At 47.0% G+C, this 19,059-nt stretch overlaps 1 protein-coding gene across 1 annotated transcript; it reads right to left on the bottom strand.

Annotated features, from left to right (window-relative positions):
• Nucleotides 1-106: 106 nt before the first annotated feature.
• On the bottom strand, nt 107-18,928 carry TSPO (translocator protein). Its single transcript, XM_073567709.1, has 4 exons — nt 18,806-18,928; nt 1,671-1,853; nt 651-789; nt 107-481 (listed from the first exon to the last, which is right to left on the bottom strand). Exons 2-4 carry the CDS (start codon nt 1,847-1,849, stop codon nt 311-313), a joined length of 489 nt encoding a protein of 162 aa, XP_073423810.1. The 5' UTR covers nt 1,850-1,853; nt 18,806-18,928; the 3' UTR covers nt 107-310.
• Nucleotides 18,929-19,059: the final 131 nt, after the last annotated feature.

Raw genomic sequence — 19,059 nt, 5'->3', positions numbered from 1 at the left:
GCATGTCTATGGGGCATTTGGAGCTCTGTATCTATAAAACTCAAAGTCCAACTGCTAAATAAATATACTAGGAAACAGAAAAATGTTCAGCTTAGCCACGCATGCATTATTTTCAATGTCCTTTATTTTGCATTTAGCAATGAGCACATGATTAAGGCACTAAAAGGATAGGATCGGCACTGGCACTGTAACATTATTAGTGTTCAGCTGGTGTGCAGGCAATAGAAAAGTCCGATGTTAAAAAGTGACCATCTATATAGAACTTCATCCTCCATCTTGTCCGGATCGACCTCCGACGCCTAAATCCTCCTCATTCAGATTTGTCCTTGTTGTCCCTCCAAATGACGTAGTTCAGGGTAGAGGCCAACGACAGCCAGGCAATGTAAGGGAACATGAGGTAGGTCGCTGTCTTACTGATCGGATACCAAGATGCGGTTGTAAGTACGACTGTACCAGTGAGAAGGACGATTTCAAAAAACCCCTGTTAAAAAAAAAAAAAAAAAAAAGTAAAGGGGGACTCCACCAAAACACAGCTGTGCCCCCTTTCTATATTTTAATCGGCAAAGAATTGCCTTTGGGAAAACCCTGGTAAATACATACTGGTGCCCCCCATAGGGATAATGATTCACTGCTTATATAGTACCACTTACCCAACCAATTTTATGGGCTCCAAAGAAAATTGGGGTCCAGGCCCAGTTAAGAGCCAGCTGTCCCCCATACAGTCCTAAAGGAACCACAGCGTCTTCAGTGAATCCACCCAACTCTTTATAGATCAGGTATGAACCATAACTAAAAAAAAAAGAAAATATATACGGTATTTATCCAATTCATATTTGGGGGGATTCTGAGTAACAGAGGGGGTCCTATGTGTAGAATCCTAATCTCCTGGTTGCAAAGAGCTTTTTAGAATCTGGAGGACCCTTCCAGTCCTATATTAACCATTGATTTAAACAGGCACTGTGTAATTCCTTATTTCCCCTGTGGTGGCGCTGCAGGAAAACTAAACACTTATTGCTAGGTTTCTGTACAGATCAGTGTTGATCACTGATCAACTTTTGATAAAGGATCTTTCCTATGAAGATAGGGTGAATCGCATAGTAAAAAGCTTTGTCCCTTGGACGTTATCATGGTGGGATTTTAGTCTCTGGATGTTATAAGAGTGTTTTTGTTCACTGACAGCTCATATTGAAGAGTAGAAGAAAAATGTATTTTAGAAAATTCTACAACTTTCTATTATTCAATGAATGAACCATTTAGGTAACTGCATTAATGTCGCATTAACATTTTCATTATCTAGAACTGCAGTGTAAAGTATGAGGGATGAACAGAGATGCAGAAACAAGGTGTAAACCTCATTGAATTACTATTTTTTTTTGATACAGGAAAGATGTATATCTTTGTACCGTGTTAGCCAGTAGATAGAAAAATATTCAGGATTGAGAGTCCTCAGTAGTTGATACCTTTTAATGGCTAACTGAAAAGATGGTAATACATTGCAAGCTTTCGAGACTACTCAGGTCTCTTCATCAGGCTAGCCTGATGAAGAGACCTGAGTAGTCTCGAAAGCTTGCAATGTATTACCATCTTTTCAGTTAGCCATTAAAAGGTATCAACTACTGAGGACTCTCAATCCTGAATATTTTTCTATTTTTTTTTGGGATCGTACTTACCCCATAGACGTATACAGGGTTGTCCACACTGGTGCAAACATCCAATTAGGAGGGCGCCATGACGGTTTCGCCAGCGTCGTATACCACGTTTTGACCTCTTTACGGGTAATGAGTCCTCCAAGTAGTCCACCCACATGGGGCAAAACGGTGAGACCGATGGCAGGAGCCCAGGAAGGCATTGTACTATCGAAGAAAAAGAAAACACTGAACCAGATATAGTTAAATCATTGCAAGTGCTATCATTAAAAAATGTGTACACAGCTCCTCTGCAAACCTATGCGTTTCCAAGTCCAACCAAACCCAGTATAGACTGATCCTGAAGTTATAGTTGGAGAAAAAAAAAAAAGAGAAAAAAACAACACCTGCCCGTAAAGTTTAACCAAGATGTTTGGTACTCTTTTCAATTTGTTCTGTTAAGAATGGGTCACCGAGGAGGAGAGCGTAATAGGCTATGCCACCAGAACACCAGAGAGGTTGGTCGCTCAGCGGATTGCAGACCCCTGATCCTGTCCACACAACTAGCAGTAGCCGTGGAGCGTTCCTACGTTGCCCTAGACGCCTCGTCACAGCCGGAGGACTAACTAAGCCTAAAGACAGAAAGGTAAAATCTAAACTGCCCCAAAGCAGACCCCAAAGGAATAGCTAGCCCCTAAACATATACTGTCGGTGAGACAAGATGAAACACAAACACAGGCATAAAAATAGACTGAGCAAATGATGGGGTCCACACTGACTAGACAGGACAGGACAGAAAAGGCACGGTCTGCAATCACGCAAAAACCCTGAAAATTTCAACACGACTGATGCACAAAAATACTGAGGTTAGCACAACCTCGCCCCCACTATATCAGCACTCAGGTGTGAACTGGCGGCTAGCAACAGGCTAATACAGCAGGGGACTGAGCAAACAAGCACAGGATACAAAAATACAGGGCAGGTGCCAGCAGCCCCAGGGGGAGCAAGCTGACCCCTGACAGCAAGGCAAAAACAGATGCAAAGGGTTTAGCAAATGTCACTTAGCTGGAAAATGCAGGATCAGGCAGGAGACAGAAATCCTCAATAAGCAAAGAAAGGAGTATCACCGGCAGCCACTGAGAGAAGCCTGCTCGCTTATGTACTCCCAGTCAGCACCCCGCTCCTACAATCGTCCTCTGCAGCTGTTGGATTAACACCATGTTGACCAGCTCCACTACCAGCAGTATCCACCAGAGGGAGCCTTGCCTCAAAAGTCAGATTAAGAGAGTTCACAACATTGTCCCCTGCAACCTTAGAGACATAAATTTGCAGAGGAGCTGTGAACACAAAACAAGATTTTTTTTTTAATCAGGACTATTTGGAAAGAGGTTTTATTTCTGATTTCGGCTCCATTGGTAAACTTGTCTATTCACATATGAAGTGAAAGCCTTACGCTCACTTAAAGGGGTTGTCCGCTACTGGACAACCTATCGGCAATTTGGTTTCCAGGTAGTCCCTCAGGACAGCACCACTGGAGGTAGTCTCTCCTTGACCTAAAGGCCTCTTCTACCGTCACCTTCCAGTGTTTTTCAAAGTACCACCGAAGGGTGGATGCAAGTAGTCTATACGAGACCCTATAAACTTATACGTAAGAGATCCTCGATCTCGAGCCATGGCGACTTGATGGATGAATGATCTGCAGGAAGATCGATCTTGTGTAAGACTAATAAAAGAACACAAGGGAGGGAAAATAATGGTGCTGTCGTGAGGAACTCCTGGAAACTGTATTACGGTGGTAGGTCCAATTCCCTTTTTCCAGTACGTCCCTCTGGACAGCACCACTGGAGTACCTAAGAAAAGGCCCCAGGGTGGGTACAGAAGCCCTAGTATATAGACAATGGGCCGAGTATTGGGGTGCCTATACATTACTCATCCAGAAGCCCACGGACGTCCATTATGAATCCTTAGATATCCAGGCCTGAAGTACGGGGCTGGATATAAACGGAAACTAAGAAAAAGGCAGGCTGGCCGGTAACATCCCGCCATTACCAACGCTGGGACCATCATCAGAACCCCCCGATAGAGAAGCGTGGATCATCACTCCGGTGGTGCCGATAAATAACGACACAGGGAGTTTGAAATTGATCAGGCTATCAAACTTGGGCTCAGCCTGGAGAAAATGAAGGCCTAAGGCGATCCCACCACCATGTGCAAATAAATGAGGGAACAACATCTGATGGTCTCCGTGATCTTCATACACCTGGACTGCAATGGTCACAGGAACCCTCCTCTATACTGTAGCTAGAGGAAAGTAGGCTTCTTCCCATCACAGAGGGAGGTCATCTACTGTGAGGCCGTGGGACTGCGGGTTCTCAACTGTAAGAGACCCGCATCCTGATTCTTTACTGTACGAGCCCTGACTGCTGTAAGACTAGTGAGTATGGGATCCTCAGACACATGATGCTGATTCAAGACAAAGTACAAAGAGGCTGTGATACTTCCCTGATAAATAGAATATCACAGATTAGAACAGGATGTTGATCAAGAAAACTAGTCCGATTGCCGTATGTGGAGTCGGGAAGGATTCTTTCCCCCCCAGCATGATTAGAGTCTACCTCATGGGATTTCCTACTCCCAGAAAAGTAGAATGTCCGGTTATAGGATGAACCCAATAGACATATGTCTCCCTTCACACATAACTATGAAAGAATCCTGACTTCAGGGCAGGAGTTGAATTAACTCCTGATCCAAAACAGAAGAATTACTAAAATACTCGGCCGATCAGAGCATAATTGTTCATTTGGCTAAGCTCAGTGGTAAAGGATGAGGCAAAGAAAGCTGGATCTGGGTCCAGAAACACGAGGACTCTAGAACCGGAGTCGAGGCCAGAGACAAAGTGTGAAGTGGTAGGCCGGCGATACAAGGTGTGGCCACACTGCCGACGTCCCGAGGCACAAAGCATGAGTCACTATAAGGGCAGAAACAGAATGAGGCTCCATCAGGCACAAAGGCTCCATCAGGCACTAGGATGTAATATGATGCACAAAGGCACCTAAGTGCTATGAAGCACAACAATTTTCCCACGGTGCTCATGCTGACGTCAGAAAGGTGAAGTGAGTTCATTGTCTGTGACCTCCCAGGACCTGTCTGACAGTACTGTGAGCAGAAGAACTTTCTCATGCTTACGGTGCCGTCAGACAAGGAATAGGAGTTCCCAGCCTGCTGGATGGCAGGTTGTATGGTCGCATTATGCAATGATGCAGCCTGCATCTAACTAGACCCGTGATGGGACAAATGGATAAGCAGCAGCTCTGCAGAAAGGTGAGGAATATTGTTGTTTTTTTTATTTTTAACTCTTTTGCAGATGATAAGGGCATCGATGGAATGGGGGAGGTCGCAAGTATGGCTTAATTAAATTTATTAAAGGTGTCTGTCATTCTTTCAATTAAAGGACTATTTCCTGAGTGTGTGTGTGTGTGTGTGTGTGTTTCTATACGATATGACTAGGAGGTTAGTAATGGGGGCGTCTTATTGACGCCTCTCCATTACTAACCTTGGGGCTTGACGTCACCTGACAATACAAAGGTGACATCAAACCCCCCCCCCAACCATCACCCTACTTGTCACCGCTACAGGACAAGTGGAAAGAGCAAGGCTAAAGTGCCAGAATTGGCACAACTTATAGATGCGCCTTTTCAGGGGAGGCTGAGAGCTGATGTTTTTAGCCTGGAAGGGGGCCAGTATTCATGGCCCTTTCCTAGGCTATTAATATGAGCCCGCAGCTGTCTGCATAGCCTTTGCTGGTTATTAATTATAGGCGGACCCTACGTCATTTTTAGGGTCCCCCATTTTATTAGCAGGTAAAGGCTAAGTATACAGTTGTGAGCTGATATTAATAGCCTGGGAAGCTCCATGGGTATTACCCCCTTCCCAGGCTATAAACATCGGCCCCCAGCCGTCGGCTTTCCCTCTGCTGGTTAAGAAAATTACGCGGGAGCCCACGCCATTTTTGAAAGAAAAGTACTCTTTTAATAATTAAATACATGTACAGTAAGCTACACACACACTGTACTAATTGTATTTGTCACTGACATATGTATATCTATTCTATGTATATTTACTGTACGTAATCCATATATTCTATGCTGTTGGCTCCTTACACCACACGGCTGCTGAATTGTCGACATTTCTTCTATCAATGTAATATGTATATATACACACACACACATACGTGTGTCTGTGTCACTGACATCTATATATTCTATGTGTATATATTCTATTCTAAGCTGTCATGCTGTGATTTTACTGTAAGCGGCAGATGAATTGCCACCTTTTATTAGATAGGGGTGTGTGTTTTGACAAATATTCCCTTTGAATATGATGTGTCAATGACACAGAGAATTGCTCCATGTAAAAGCTCATGTGAAAAATCGGACTGTACTCGCATTACACTCGTGCGACTCTCGGCAGGGCGACTCGGACTGATTTTTCATACGTTTATTGTGACCTTACACTCAAGAAAGTAATCATCTGATTCAGGATAAACCTCCACTCTGAATAGTTCATCTCAATTGTCGCATTACCCTACCTGAAGGAGATAATTAATAAGGCGTGACAAACATGCTTTGGTAGAAGTCATACTCTGAAGCCCAATCATGAGGCCCTGCGCCGCCATGACACGTGACTAACTGAAATCCGATCATGAGACGTAGCGCAGAGATGCAGACTAACTATAGCCTGGAGGTCCGAGGCCTTGCTACATATCTGATAAACCTCAGAACATAAGGCTAAAGCACGAAGCTAGCAGCAGCCCAGAGGACTAGCCCTTCAATAGGTGTCAGCTGGTATTGCCGAGAGCCCACCATGGAGGAAAGTGGCGTCACATCAGGAATGCTGTATCACTGCAGATGACGCACAGGTTGGCTGTGGGACCTCTCTCAGAGAGGTGTCGGCCACAGACCACTTGACAGGGGGGAAGGCAGAGACCCACCAATCCCGTTTTTTTTCTATTCGGTCATCCATGACAGCACCACCTGAGAGAGGGGATCCGCCCTTCAGGAACAGGAAATCCTACAGATACAAAAGGGCGGCACCTCTCCCACGCATCAGTTGGTTTCCTGTTCCTGGAAGACGGGATTCCCTACAGATCGTACCATCATGGACGAGGAATCCCCAGGCCGGCTGTTCGACTCAGGTAGCGGGGGGGGGGGGGGTGTCTCCTACCTCGGGCAGCGCGGGGTTCCCTGGATGCGCCACGGTGGGCCCGGGCAGGGCTCCACGATGGTGTGTGAAGCAGGTGGGAGCGGGATCCGGCGGATGCCCGTCTCCAGGGCCAGCACCGGCAGGTAAGTATAAATCCCCCCCCCGGACCCCGATCCCTGGCCCTCCTGGTGCGGTTACCCCGCAGTCCGGGTCATGGTCTGGGGCCAGCTGCGGTGACTTGGTGGCAGGCAGGGAGCGCCGTGCCGGGTCGGGCGGCGCCGTGTTGCTGGCGGCCTGCATGCCCCCGCGTGTTCACAGAGGCCGGAAGTGACGCAGCTGGCGGGGGACGGTGGTGCCGGGCCGGAAGTCAGATGCCGGCCGGCTTTCCTCCTCTGTGCGTCGCCGAGCGCAGCGGCGCAGGTGCCGGCATAGCGGCAGGGGGGGCGAGACACAGGGGGTGGAGTCCATGGATGTCGGGAGGGGGAGGGGGGGAACCTAGCCCCTGGCCATGACACCTGCTAACCCGGATTTCCGGGGGGAGGCTAAAAAGGGCACAGAATCGCAGCAGGGCTGCTTTAGCTCATGTGCAGCAGTGGATGAGCCAGAAGCTCCTGTGACACAACTGGACTGAGAGCAGGAGCGGCGTACCTCAGAGAGGTCCCAGACAAGCTCCCAGCAAAAGAAAAAACAAACTGGACAATCCGGCCACAGAAGTTCCTCCAGGCCGAAGGATCCAGCTCACCCCCCACCGTGATCCGGTACCTATGCCTTCTGCTCAGGGTAAGAGATCTCCGTGAATGTGCCCTGACGCAGTGTTCCCCTTATGTTTTTTCCTCCTATAGGGGAAGAAGTGCGCTGACAAAGCGAAAAACAGGGAGTGCGCCCTTTGCAATTGCCCCTTGCCGGACGCCTACCCTAAAAAACTGTGCCAGTCATGTATACGGCAGACGGTTAAAAAAAAAAAAAAGGGGGGGGGGGGGGGGAGTAGTCCCAAAAATTACCATACATACTTCCTTACCCTTTCGCCACTCCTACAGGTGGCGGCAGAAACCCCTGACTTCGCTACGAGTCTAAGGGAAATTATCAGGATGGATGGAAGTTAAAGCTCTAAAGTCCGTATCCCAGGGGGAATCATCTAATCATCTAAGAAAAGAAAGAGAGCAAGTTTCTCAGGGTCGGACTCCTCAGCTGACCCTAGAGGAAAGGAAGATTCCTCAGAGCCCTCGACCTCCTCGTCTGCGTCCTCTTCAGAGGAGGACGCCAGTCGTTTCTGCTTGGGTCTAGAACAAGTGGATAAATTAGTCAAGGCAGTTAGGGCCACCATGGGGGTAACAGACGCAAAACCAGAACGGTCAGCACAGGACCTAATTGTCATGATCCATGCTGGATCAGGACTGATAAAAAGCACAGGTAACCTTTTGTTTTTTCTTAAACTGTGCTTAAGTTTGGTTTTTGCCCCCGGTGGCCATTAGGATTATTGCACTGTGGTGTCGTTGTTCTAAGTTTGCCCCCAGTGGTGGTGAGCATCATTGCACTCTGGTTTCTTTAGTTAGGTGCACATGATTATAATGCAGGTGTGATTGCTGGCTCTTCTATAAAAGAGTCACAGGTGTTGCAATCAGTGTTGGTGATAGTGTTCATTTCAACCATCCTTGGTGGAGGAAGGAGCTGGAGAGCGTTCCTTGCAGCACTGTCTTAGCCCTGGTGTGGAAGGAGTCATAGGGGATTTCCTTGTAGCTCTGACAGAGCTTGGTGACAGCGATTCAGGAGGAGAGCTGCATTCTGTTGGTGGACTCTGTTGCCAGGAGCAAGTGCAACAGAGTAAAGCTCAGTGTTGTTTCCCTGTTTGTGTTTTTCCTTAGTGTGTATTAGTACAGCGGTGGGGCCAGTGCCTGCGCCACCCAGCTCCCTAGCAAGGGATAGGTGTAGGGTGTCCTAGGGCGACAGGTTCCTGATTGGCGCCTGGTGCGGAACCGGCATAGGGAACGTTAGGGACACTGACTCAGGGGAGTGCAGGACGTCTCCACATCCCCTTTCCGTATCGCAGGGCCCACCGTTGTAACTGTTTCCCCTTTCCCTGTGTCTTGTTGTTTTAGTTACCGGCCTGCGGGTCGCGCCACACAGGACGGGTCATTGTGACATTATCACCGACCCATAACTTTTTTTCTTCTGCTGAGCCATGGACCCAGTTCAGACCTTTTCCCAAATGCTGCAGACCCTTACTGATGAGATTAGGGGGCTGCGCGGTGAGTTGGTGCAGCAACTGCAGCAGTTGGTGGGCTTTGGGGGCTTGGTTCAGAGACAGGCTCAGCCAGAACCCAAGATATCCCTCCCTGACAGATTTTCTGGAGGGAGAGATCAATTCTTGGTGTTTCAACAAGCCTGTAAATTATACTTTAGGCTGCGCCCTCGTTCATCAGGCAGTGAAGAGCAACGGGTGGGAATCATTATGTCCCTTCTTAAAGGAGATCCCCAATCCTGGGCCTTCTCCCTACCGGACGATTCTCCATCTTTAGAGTCCGTGGACGAGTTTTCTGCGGCTTTGGCGCTTGTGTATGGGGAACCTGATGGCGTCGCTCTGGCGGAATCCCGAATCCGCAGGTGTAAACAGGGAGCCCGGGTTGCCGAGGAGTACTGTTCAGAGTTTAGGAGATGGGCCACTAACACCAAGTGGAATGATCCTGCACTTAGGAGTCAATTAGTGCAGGGTTTGTCTCCAACGTTGCAGGATACTCTGGTGCAGTACGCCGCCCCCAGGTCGCTGGAGGCCGCCATGTCCCTTGCCATCCGGGTGGATAGACGCCTTAGGGAAAGACATATACAAAAAGTGCCCCCTGATGTCCTCGCTAGGGAGGGGGACCCACCAGTGCGGACGGAGGAACCCAGACAGCCCGGTGTTGTTGATACAAAAGAGGGGGTGTCTGCGGCTCGTCGGGGGGGGGGGGGGGTATGCTTTTCCTGTGGGAAGCCTGGCCATTCTATGAGAGCCTGCCTTTGTATTCGGAGCTGCCTACGGTTCGGGGAGTGGTGTCGGCATGTTTGTTCTGTGGGCGGACTGGTCATGTCCTGAAGGCTTGCCCATTGCGCGCCAAATTATCTGTGCCATCTGAGAAGCCGCATTCCCCTGGTCGCTTGGAGGGAGGCGACCAGGGAGTATACATTTCCTACATTTTGCCCTCCCAAGGTACCATGTCAGCAGAGGTCTTGGCTGGCGGGGTACTGGAGGTGATACCGGTGCTTGTGGACAGCGGAGCAGGAGTCAGTCTGGTGGATGCTCGCTTTGTCCAGACTCATGGTCTGAGGTGTAGGATGCTAGCCGAGCCTATAAGCGTCCAAGCCATGAACTCTGTTCCACTGAGCAAGGGGAGCTTGACCCAAGTCGTAGAGAATATCCATCTGCGTATAGGATATCATGAGTCCTTGTCATGCAACGTATGGAGGGAATGCCAGTACCTATTGTTTTAGGCCTCTCTTGGCTGAAAAGACACAACCCGGTAATAGATTGGTGGGCGAGGGAAGTGGTCAGCTGGGGGCACTCGTGTGAGGGCTGCTGCCTAGGAACTGCTGTCTCTGCTGTCTCTCTTCAACGGACCCCTTTCTCTCCGGAGAGAGCAGCAGATGTGCTGCAGGAGAGCAGCGGCAAGTCTCAACCTTCGCCATTGGCCTGGGAGGCGCAGACCTCGTGGTGGAAGGGGTTGGAGGGTGGTGTACCCCTTGGTGAAGTGCAGGGGTGTGAGTGCGGTGACAGAGGGGGGACGCCTCTGTTGTCAATCCCAGAAAGAATTCTCCAAATCGTGACAAACGAATGAGTGGCAATAAAACGTTCAGGTCCGGACCTGTGTGTGAACGAGCGTGTATGGGTGGCCATCAAAAAACATCCAGTGGAAAGGTGTTGTGGAGTGTTACCAGCCCATACCAAGCATGCACATACACAACCCGTTCCCCAGGTCAGTGCTTCGGAGATGTGTATTGCCTCCAGAACATACTATGCCAATACCAGTGGGCTCGTTTGTCATCAACCTGACATGCAGGTAGTTGCTGGGGTGAACTCTGGGTCTGGGTGTCCCCGTTGTAGGTGGTTCCCTGATGGGGAGCGGTCTTGAGGGTCCAGAGGCCCCTCATTAAGGGGAGGGTACTATCATGATCCATGCTGGATCAGGACTGATAAAAAGCACAGGTAACTTTTTTTTTCTTAAACTGTGCTTAAGTTTGGTTTTTGCCCCCGGTGGCCATTAGGATTATTGCACTGTGGTGTCGTTTGTTCTAAGTTTGTCCCCGGTGGTGGTGGTGAGCGTCATTGCACTCTTGTTTCTTTAGTTAAGTGCACATGATTATAATGCAGGTGTGATTGCTGGCTCTTCTATAAAAGAGTCACATGTGTTGCAATCAGTGTTGGTGATAGTGTTCATTTCAACCATCCTTGGTGGAGGAAGGAGCTGGAGAGTGTTCCTTGCAGCACTGTCTTAGCCCTGGTGTGGAAGGAGTCATAGGGAATTTCCTTGTAGCTCTGACAGAGATTCAGGAGGAGAGCTGCATTCTGGTGGTGGATTCTGTTGCCAGGAGCAAGTGCAACAGAGTAAAGCTAAGTGGTGTTTCCCTGTTTGTGTTTTTCCTTAGTGTGTATTAGTACAGCGGTGGGGCCAGTGCCTGCGCCACCCAGCTCCCTAGCAAAGGATAGGTGTTATGAGTCACCGAGGAGGAAAAACAAAAACAAGCTAAGCCACAGAAAACCAGAGAGGTTGGTAACTAAGCGGATTGCAGACCCCTGATCCTATCCACACAACTAGCAGTAGCCGTGGAGCGTACCTACGATGATCCTAGACGCCTCGTCACAGCCGGAGAACTAAATAAGCCTAAAGCAAGAAAAGGGGAAATCTAAACTGCCCCAGAGCAGACCCCAAAGCAATAGACAGCCCCCAAACATGTATTGTCGGTGAGACAAGATGAAAACACAAACACAGATAGAAAAATAGGCTGAGCAAACGATGGTGCCCACACTAACTAGAAAGGACAGGAAAGGAAAGATGCTGTCTGCAATCACGCACAAAACCCTGCCAAAAAATGTCCAACACTTTCTGATAACAAAAACCCTGAAGTCGCTAGACTTAAAATTCCCTATATCAGCACTCTAGTATATTCTGAAGACAGAGCAAAAAGCGACCAATCTGATCAGGGACAAAAAGCAAACTGGCATAAACAGAGACATAAGAATGGAAATTCAGCACAGCCCCAGCATGGGCTGGCTGACCACAAAAACTGAGTAAACCAGACCAAATCTCATGTAAAAAAAAAATAGTAGAGCACACTTAGCTTGAGAAGGCAGGAACAGAACTGGGAACCAGAACCTCAGGGCAGGAAAAATAAAGAGAACAAAATTAGGGAGTCAGCTGTCTTAAATCCAGTCAGAGACTCCTGATGTCCACTCACAGTCCTCCTCCTCAGGAGGCAGGTCTCTGCCATTTAGATCAGCTTCATTACCTACTGTCACCACTAGAGGGAGCCCGGATGGAGAACTCACGACTCCTCTGTCAACACAGCCAGCTCCACCACCCTCACCAGAAGCCAGAGGTAAACCAGAAAATGAGTTCACAACAGATAGGTGTAGGGTGTGCTAGGGCAACAGGTTCCTGATCGGCGCCCAGTGCGGAACCGGCATAGGGAACGTTAGGAGCGTTAGGGACACTGACTCAAGGGAGTGCAGGAGGTCTCCACGTCCCCTTTCCCTATAGCAGGGCCCACCGTTATAACTGTTTCCCCTTTCCCCGTGTCTTGTTGTTTTAGTTACCGGCCTGCGGGTCACGTCACACAGGACGGGTCATTATGACACTAGTGTTCGGCGGTTTAGACCCCAGGAAACGTAAGTCGTTCCCGTTAAAAGACAAGGTTCAGAACCTGATCAATAGGGAATGGAAGAAGCCAGAAAGCAAAGGCTCCCTACCACCGGCTTTTAAGCGACGATATCCCCTTGAGGACCCCTTGGTGAAAAAATGGGACAAAGCCCCGAAATTGGACGCAGCAGTGGCTAAAGCGCCCAAAAAATCCGCTATTCCCTTTGACGACATGGCTTCCTTAAAAGATCCACTAGATAAAAAGGCAGACTCCTACCTTAAAAGGACGTGGGAAATGTCAGCTGGCGCCCTGAGGCCGGCAGTAGCGGCTACCTGCACAGCCAGATCTATGATGGTCTGGTTGGACCAGCTGGAGTCACAATTAGAGGACAGAGCCTCGAGAGAATCTATCTTGAAGACCCTACCTACCCATCCAGAATGCGGAAGCCTTTTTAGCCGACGCTTCGGCAGATTCTGCAAGAATGGCGGCCAAAGCCGCAGGTCTATCAAATGCAGCCCGAAGGGCTATATGGCTGAAATGCTGGCCCGGGGATATTCATTAAAGGTTTAGTTTTTATGCATATCTATATCCATAAATTGTTGTAAGGGTTCCTTGTTTATACAAGTGAAGTTGTTTGACCTTACTGAGGTTAATTTGTTTTGAAAATTTACTTATTCATGGTTCTAGCATGGCAACGTTTCTATCAGGCCCTCTGAATACTGATGCCTGATTAGAGGATGCAAATCAGGCCTTCTGCTTGAATGGTCAAACTAGTAATGTGAATCACTCTCTTAACTCTAGGTTTAGTAATTTGTACAACGATTATAAGGAACACATTAAATCCTGGGGATATCCAGGCCAGATCCCGGCTTTGCTCCATCCCGTGCGAGGGGGAATATATATTCGGTCCAGTCCTAGATGAACTCCTGGAGAAAGCTGGTGACGATAAAAAGAAATTCCCTTCCCTGCCCACCCCTTCCTATAGACGTCCCTTCGCTAGGAAGAGATTTTTCCGTAGAAGATCATCCAGAGACCGGGGCAGATGGGAAGATAAAAAGAAAAAAGGTACCGGGTTTATGTTTGGAGGGGGACGCCAGGAAGCATCCCGTGAGACCAAGAAACCTCCCCAATGACTAGCGACTCCGATGGGAGGTAGACTATCAGCCTTCTACCAAGCCTGGTCATGGATCTCAAACAGTAACTGGATCCTGGGGTTGGTAGCCTCAGGTCTAAGGCTAGAAATTTCCTGTGCCCCCGCAACAGTTTTAAGGTCACCCCGCTCAGGTCTTCCCTGTCAGAACAGGCTGCCCTAGGGACTGAAATCCATGACCTATGCCATAAAAAAGTACTGATGAAGGTACCAGAGGCAGAGAAGGGTGAAGGCTTCTACTCCCCGCTATTTTTGGTCCATAAACCGGATAGTTCTTACAGGACCATAATCAACCTGAAGGCACTCAATAGATACCTGATCATTCGGCCATTTAAAATGGAAAAGATAAATTCCACAATAAAGTTACTGTTTGAAAACTGCTTTATGGTGGTGTTGAATTTAAAAGATGCCTACTACCATATACCCATCCATGCGTCTCATCAGTGTTTCCTCAGAGTGGCGGTTCATTTAGAGGGAGTCACCATGTTCGAATATTCTCCGACAATCAGGTCACCGTGGCATACATCAACCACCAAGGTGGGACTCGTTCCAGACTCCTGATGTAGGTAGCAGAGCAGCTGTTTCAATTGGCAGAGCAACATCTTCTGTCTTTAACAGCTCTGCACATTAAAGGAAGAGAAAACACCACAGCGGACTTCCTAAGCCGCAACCTTCTGAGACAAGGGGAATGGTCCTTAAAAACCTCCATCTTCGACCTGATCGTACAAAAATGGGGGCAGCCAGAAGTGGACTTCTTCGCCACCAGAGAGAACAGGAAAGTGCCTCAGTTTTGCTCTCTAAATCCCAGAGAGAAGCCACTGGCAGTGGATGCTATTCTGATCAAATGGGACTTCCCTCCCCTGTCTCTACTACCCCTGGTGACGAGGAAAGTCAGGAAGGACAAGGCGAGGATTATAGTGATCGCCCCGTTTTGGCCCAGGAGGGCATGGTTCTCATGCCTCTAGACCATGTCGGTGTCCGACCCTTGGGTCCTACCAAACATCCCAGGGCCCAGTTTACCATCCTCAGTTGGCTGGCCTACATCTGACAGCGTGGATTTTGAACGGGCACTACTAAAGGAGAAAGGTTTCTCCCCAGCCCTAATTAACACCCTGCTCAAAAGCAGAAAACCAATTACAACCAAAATCTACGTTAGGATCTGGAAAAGATTCCTTCAGGGTTCAGGGGTAGTAGCTGGGCAGTCCACACCAATAGCGCAGATCCTAGAATTCTTACAAAGAGGTCTGGACATGGGGCTTTCCACCAGCACCCTTAAAAGTACAGGTGTCAGCCTTAGGGGCCCTTTTTAACTGCAACATCGCCAGTAACTATTGGATCAATAGGTTTATTAAGGCAACAGGCAGGTCCAGACCGGTAGTAAGAAATAAATTTATGCCATGGGATCTAAACCTAGTCCTCACGGCCATGACGGAGGTCCCATCTGAGCCTCTCATCAGCCTCCACAAAAAACCTGTCTCTTAAAGTGGCTCTTCTGGTAGCGTTGACATCAGTCCGTAGAGTAAGTGACATCCAGGCGTTATCTAAACTTCCTCCGTACATACAATTCAGGGCCAACACCGAAAAAAACAGTGTAACAAGTCCAATATAAACATAAAAATCACAATCTTTATTGTCAACAGATGAGGCACAATACAGCTAAAAAGTGACACAAAAAATGGCAATGTATAGTGGGCCACAAATGTATAGATGGTATGTATATAGGTACAGCAATACATATATATTATAAGCACCAAAAATGAAAAGGCAAGGATAATATGTAGGAGGCCATCAAAAGTAAAGGGAAAAATCCCTGGCTAGCCATACAAAAATGAAGATATTGCCCAAACATAGGTGGTAGAGTCACATACCTGTAAAGAAGTGTGGCACAATGTACACAGCCGTGCCCCAACGCGCGTTTCGGAAAAGTTCCTTCCTCAGGGGGCGTCCAGACCGGTAGTAAGAAATAAATTTATGCCATGGGATCTAAACCTAGTCCTCACGGCCATGACGGAGGTCCCATCTGAGCCTCTCATCAGCCTCCACAAAAAACCTGTCTCTTAAAGTGGCTCTTCTGGTAGCGTTGACATCAGCCCGTAGAGTAAGTGACATCCAGGCGTTATCTAATCTTCCTCCGTACATACAATTCAGGGACGACAGGGTAATTCTTACACCCGATCCAGCATACCTGCCTAAAGTAGCCTCGAGTTTCCATAGATCTCAGGAGAAAGGATGGAAGGACTTCCTCCCTAATCCCACGAACGATAAGGAAAGGAGACCACACACTCTAGACGTTAGGAGATGTCTCCTAGAGTACCTGGCAGTTACCGACCCCTGGAAAAAAAGATAATGCCTTGTTTATCTCCTATCAGGGCACTAGAAAGGGCCTTAGGGCTTCAAAAAGCTCGCTAGCGAGGTGGATTAGGGAGGCCATTTCATTGGCATACACCTCAAAAGGCAAACCGGCTCCTGGCAAGCTGAGGGCGCATTCCACCAGGGCCATGGTAACCTCGTGGGCAGAGAGATCGGAAGTCTCGATCGACCAAATATGTAAGGCAGCTACTTGGTCCTCTCCGAGCACCTTTTACAACCATTACAGCTGCAGACTAGACCTGGGTGCTTCCTCAGACCTCTCCTTTGGTGTCAGGGTTCTGCAGGCTGTAGTCCCTCCCTAAAGTAATTATTACTCTCTGTAATTCTCTCAGGTGGTGCTGTCATGGACGACCGAATAAAGTCGTAGTTACTCACCGGTTAATGGTATTTTTCGGAGTCCATGACAGCACCTGTATATTCCCTCCCTTTAGTTTAAATTTGGGTGTGCACTTGTTCCTCTTATATTTACACTGGTAATGAATATTTGTGTAAAGTATTGTACATAAATTATGCTATTAACCTTGGTGGTCCGCTTGTGCTCTGTAAACTAACTGATGCGTGGGAGAGGTGCTGCCCTTATGTATCTGTAGGATTTCCTGTTCCTGAAGGGCGGATCCCCTCTCTCAGGTGGTGCTGTCATGGACTCCGAAAAATACCGTTAACCGGTTAGTAACTACGACTTTCGCGCGTCACCAGATTTGCGCCCAGGGGATGCAGCATGATGTCGACAGCCCTCCACTGCTAAGGACAGGAAAGACACTGGAGGCTCCACCCTCCAGTGTGTTTCCTGTCCTTGGCAGGACAACCATTATTGCATAGTATAAAGGTTGGTTTTTGTGGGAGAGATCTTTTAACTTCTCTGTGATCCTGTCCCACTATAGGTGTCCATGGTGCTGTCCGGAGGGACGTAATGGAGAAAAAAAAAAAAAATCTTCCTTGACCTAGCAGCGTCAGTTCTGTTTTATGCGCTCTCTAATCCATCATTCCGTATAAAAGAGAAAAATCAGAAACGTCTCACATTCCTCTCATATACTCCTATTCATTTCTATGGAGAGTGGACCCTCCATCTTCCTGGTAAGGGAGGAACAAATCAGAGTTCTTGTGTCACGGTCCCAGAGCAGTTTACAAAAACTAAGCTACATTCTGATTGGTTGCTATGGGCAGCAGGGACTTTTTTTCCCCCTAGAGATGCACTAGGCCTCATTCACACTGCCAGATTTTAGGCCGCAATATCCAGACGATGAGTCAAGCAAACCTAGAGCACCATAGTATCCCAAGGGGGAGATGTGGATCTTGAGTCACCTGAATGTGCCTAAAGGCTATTTTCACCACATGCGAGTGTTGTGTGGTTTCTGACAAGGAGCGTCTTCCCACATCAGCCCTTTTATATACAAGAAGAATGGTCTTTCATCTTCACTAAAATCCCATAAATGCTCCTCCATTGTAGAAGATGTCTCCTAACACACCCGGGATTTATCTCGTACGAGCAACGAGGACAGCGAGTGCAAGATCTCCCTATTGATTTCAATGGGAAAGGATTGTAAAATACAACCTACAACACTTTTTTTTTTTTTTAAAGGAACAAAATTAAATTTAAAAAAAAAAGTAAAAACACCAAGCCAAAAAAAAACCTTCCTAAGAAATGTAAAAACAAGCAAAAAAAAAAAAAAAACACTAAAAATGTAAAAGTATCAAACCAAAAACCCCAACATTTTAAAGTACCAAACAAAATGCCTAAAATTTTAAAAAATATCAAGCAAACACCCCCGAAAAAATTTAAAATATCGTGCAAAAAACCCTCAAAAATGTAAAAATACCAAGCAAAGAAAAAAAAAAAAAAAAAAAAAAAAAGGTAAAATGACACCTTTTACAGCCGAAACCTCCCCTCCCCTTCCCCCAAAACAGACATGAAAATACCATTTCCCCATTGTCAGCCATAGATCATTATGACTATTCTTCTCCATAACAACTTCCACTCAGGTATCATGGGAGCGTCCAGTATACGTTGTGTAAGCCGAGGGAGCGGTTTACCATTTACTACGGGTGTGGAGCATTTTTCATTGCAATATGTGCACGGTAATTATAATAATAATAATAGAAAATGAATGCAAAATTACACTATAGAAAAAAAACTTAAAAGTGTAATCTTACTACAAAAATCTAGAAAAAATAAAAAAATTAAAATACTTTAAAAAAAATTAAAAAAATTTATATTATATATATATATATATATAAAAAAAAAATAAAAATTTTAAAAAATGTTTTAAAAATTTGTGTGTATATATATATATATATATATATATATATATATATATATATAGTGCAATGTATAACAATGCATACACACGGAAAAAGTTTTTTTTTTATGGTGAAAGTTTGGTAAACCGCCTATTCCCGATTTTAGTCTGCAACTCCTATAATGTATATTATTATCTGTTAAACATGCATTGCTGGGACTTGTAGTTCCACAGTAGCAATGAACAAGGATTCAGTTGCACTAATATACATCTATTGTGTATTTGGGCTGTGGAACTACAAGTCCCAGCCATGCATGTTTAACAGATAAGCACATCCTCATGTGCAGTGCTGCATCAATAATAGTCAGGAATGATAAGCTGGCTGCACTCACCTCTGTGTTCCTGTCACCTCTGCTATATACACCAGTGCAGGGACAGACCCATATATTTTTTAGGGGAGTGCACGGATCAGCTGACCAGGGGGCGGAGTCTAGAGGGAGGAAGGGAGATGCCCTCATCGGCCATCTTAGCTAAGGGCAAAAAGAAAAACACAAAAATGAACCTTAACACTTTTCAATGATTGTTTAATGTGATTTACAGTCACATAAATTGCTATTTTTACTGTAATATTTTTACAATGGTAGGA

This window comes from Dendrobates tinctorius, unplaced genomic scaffold (genome assembly GCF_039654945.1).
Source record: "Dendrobates tinctorius isolate UK_male_01 unplaced genomic scaffold, ASM3965494v1 ptg000020l, whole genome shotgun sequence".
NCBI classification, from domain to species: Eukaryota; Metazoa; Chordata; class Amphibia; order Anura; family Dendrobatidae; genus Dendrobates; species Dendrobates tinctorius.
Note: the sequence above shows the minus strand (reverse complement) of the source record. Positions and strands in the feature narration are given on the sequence as shown.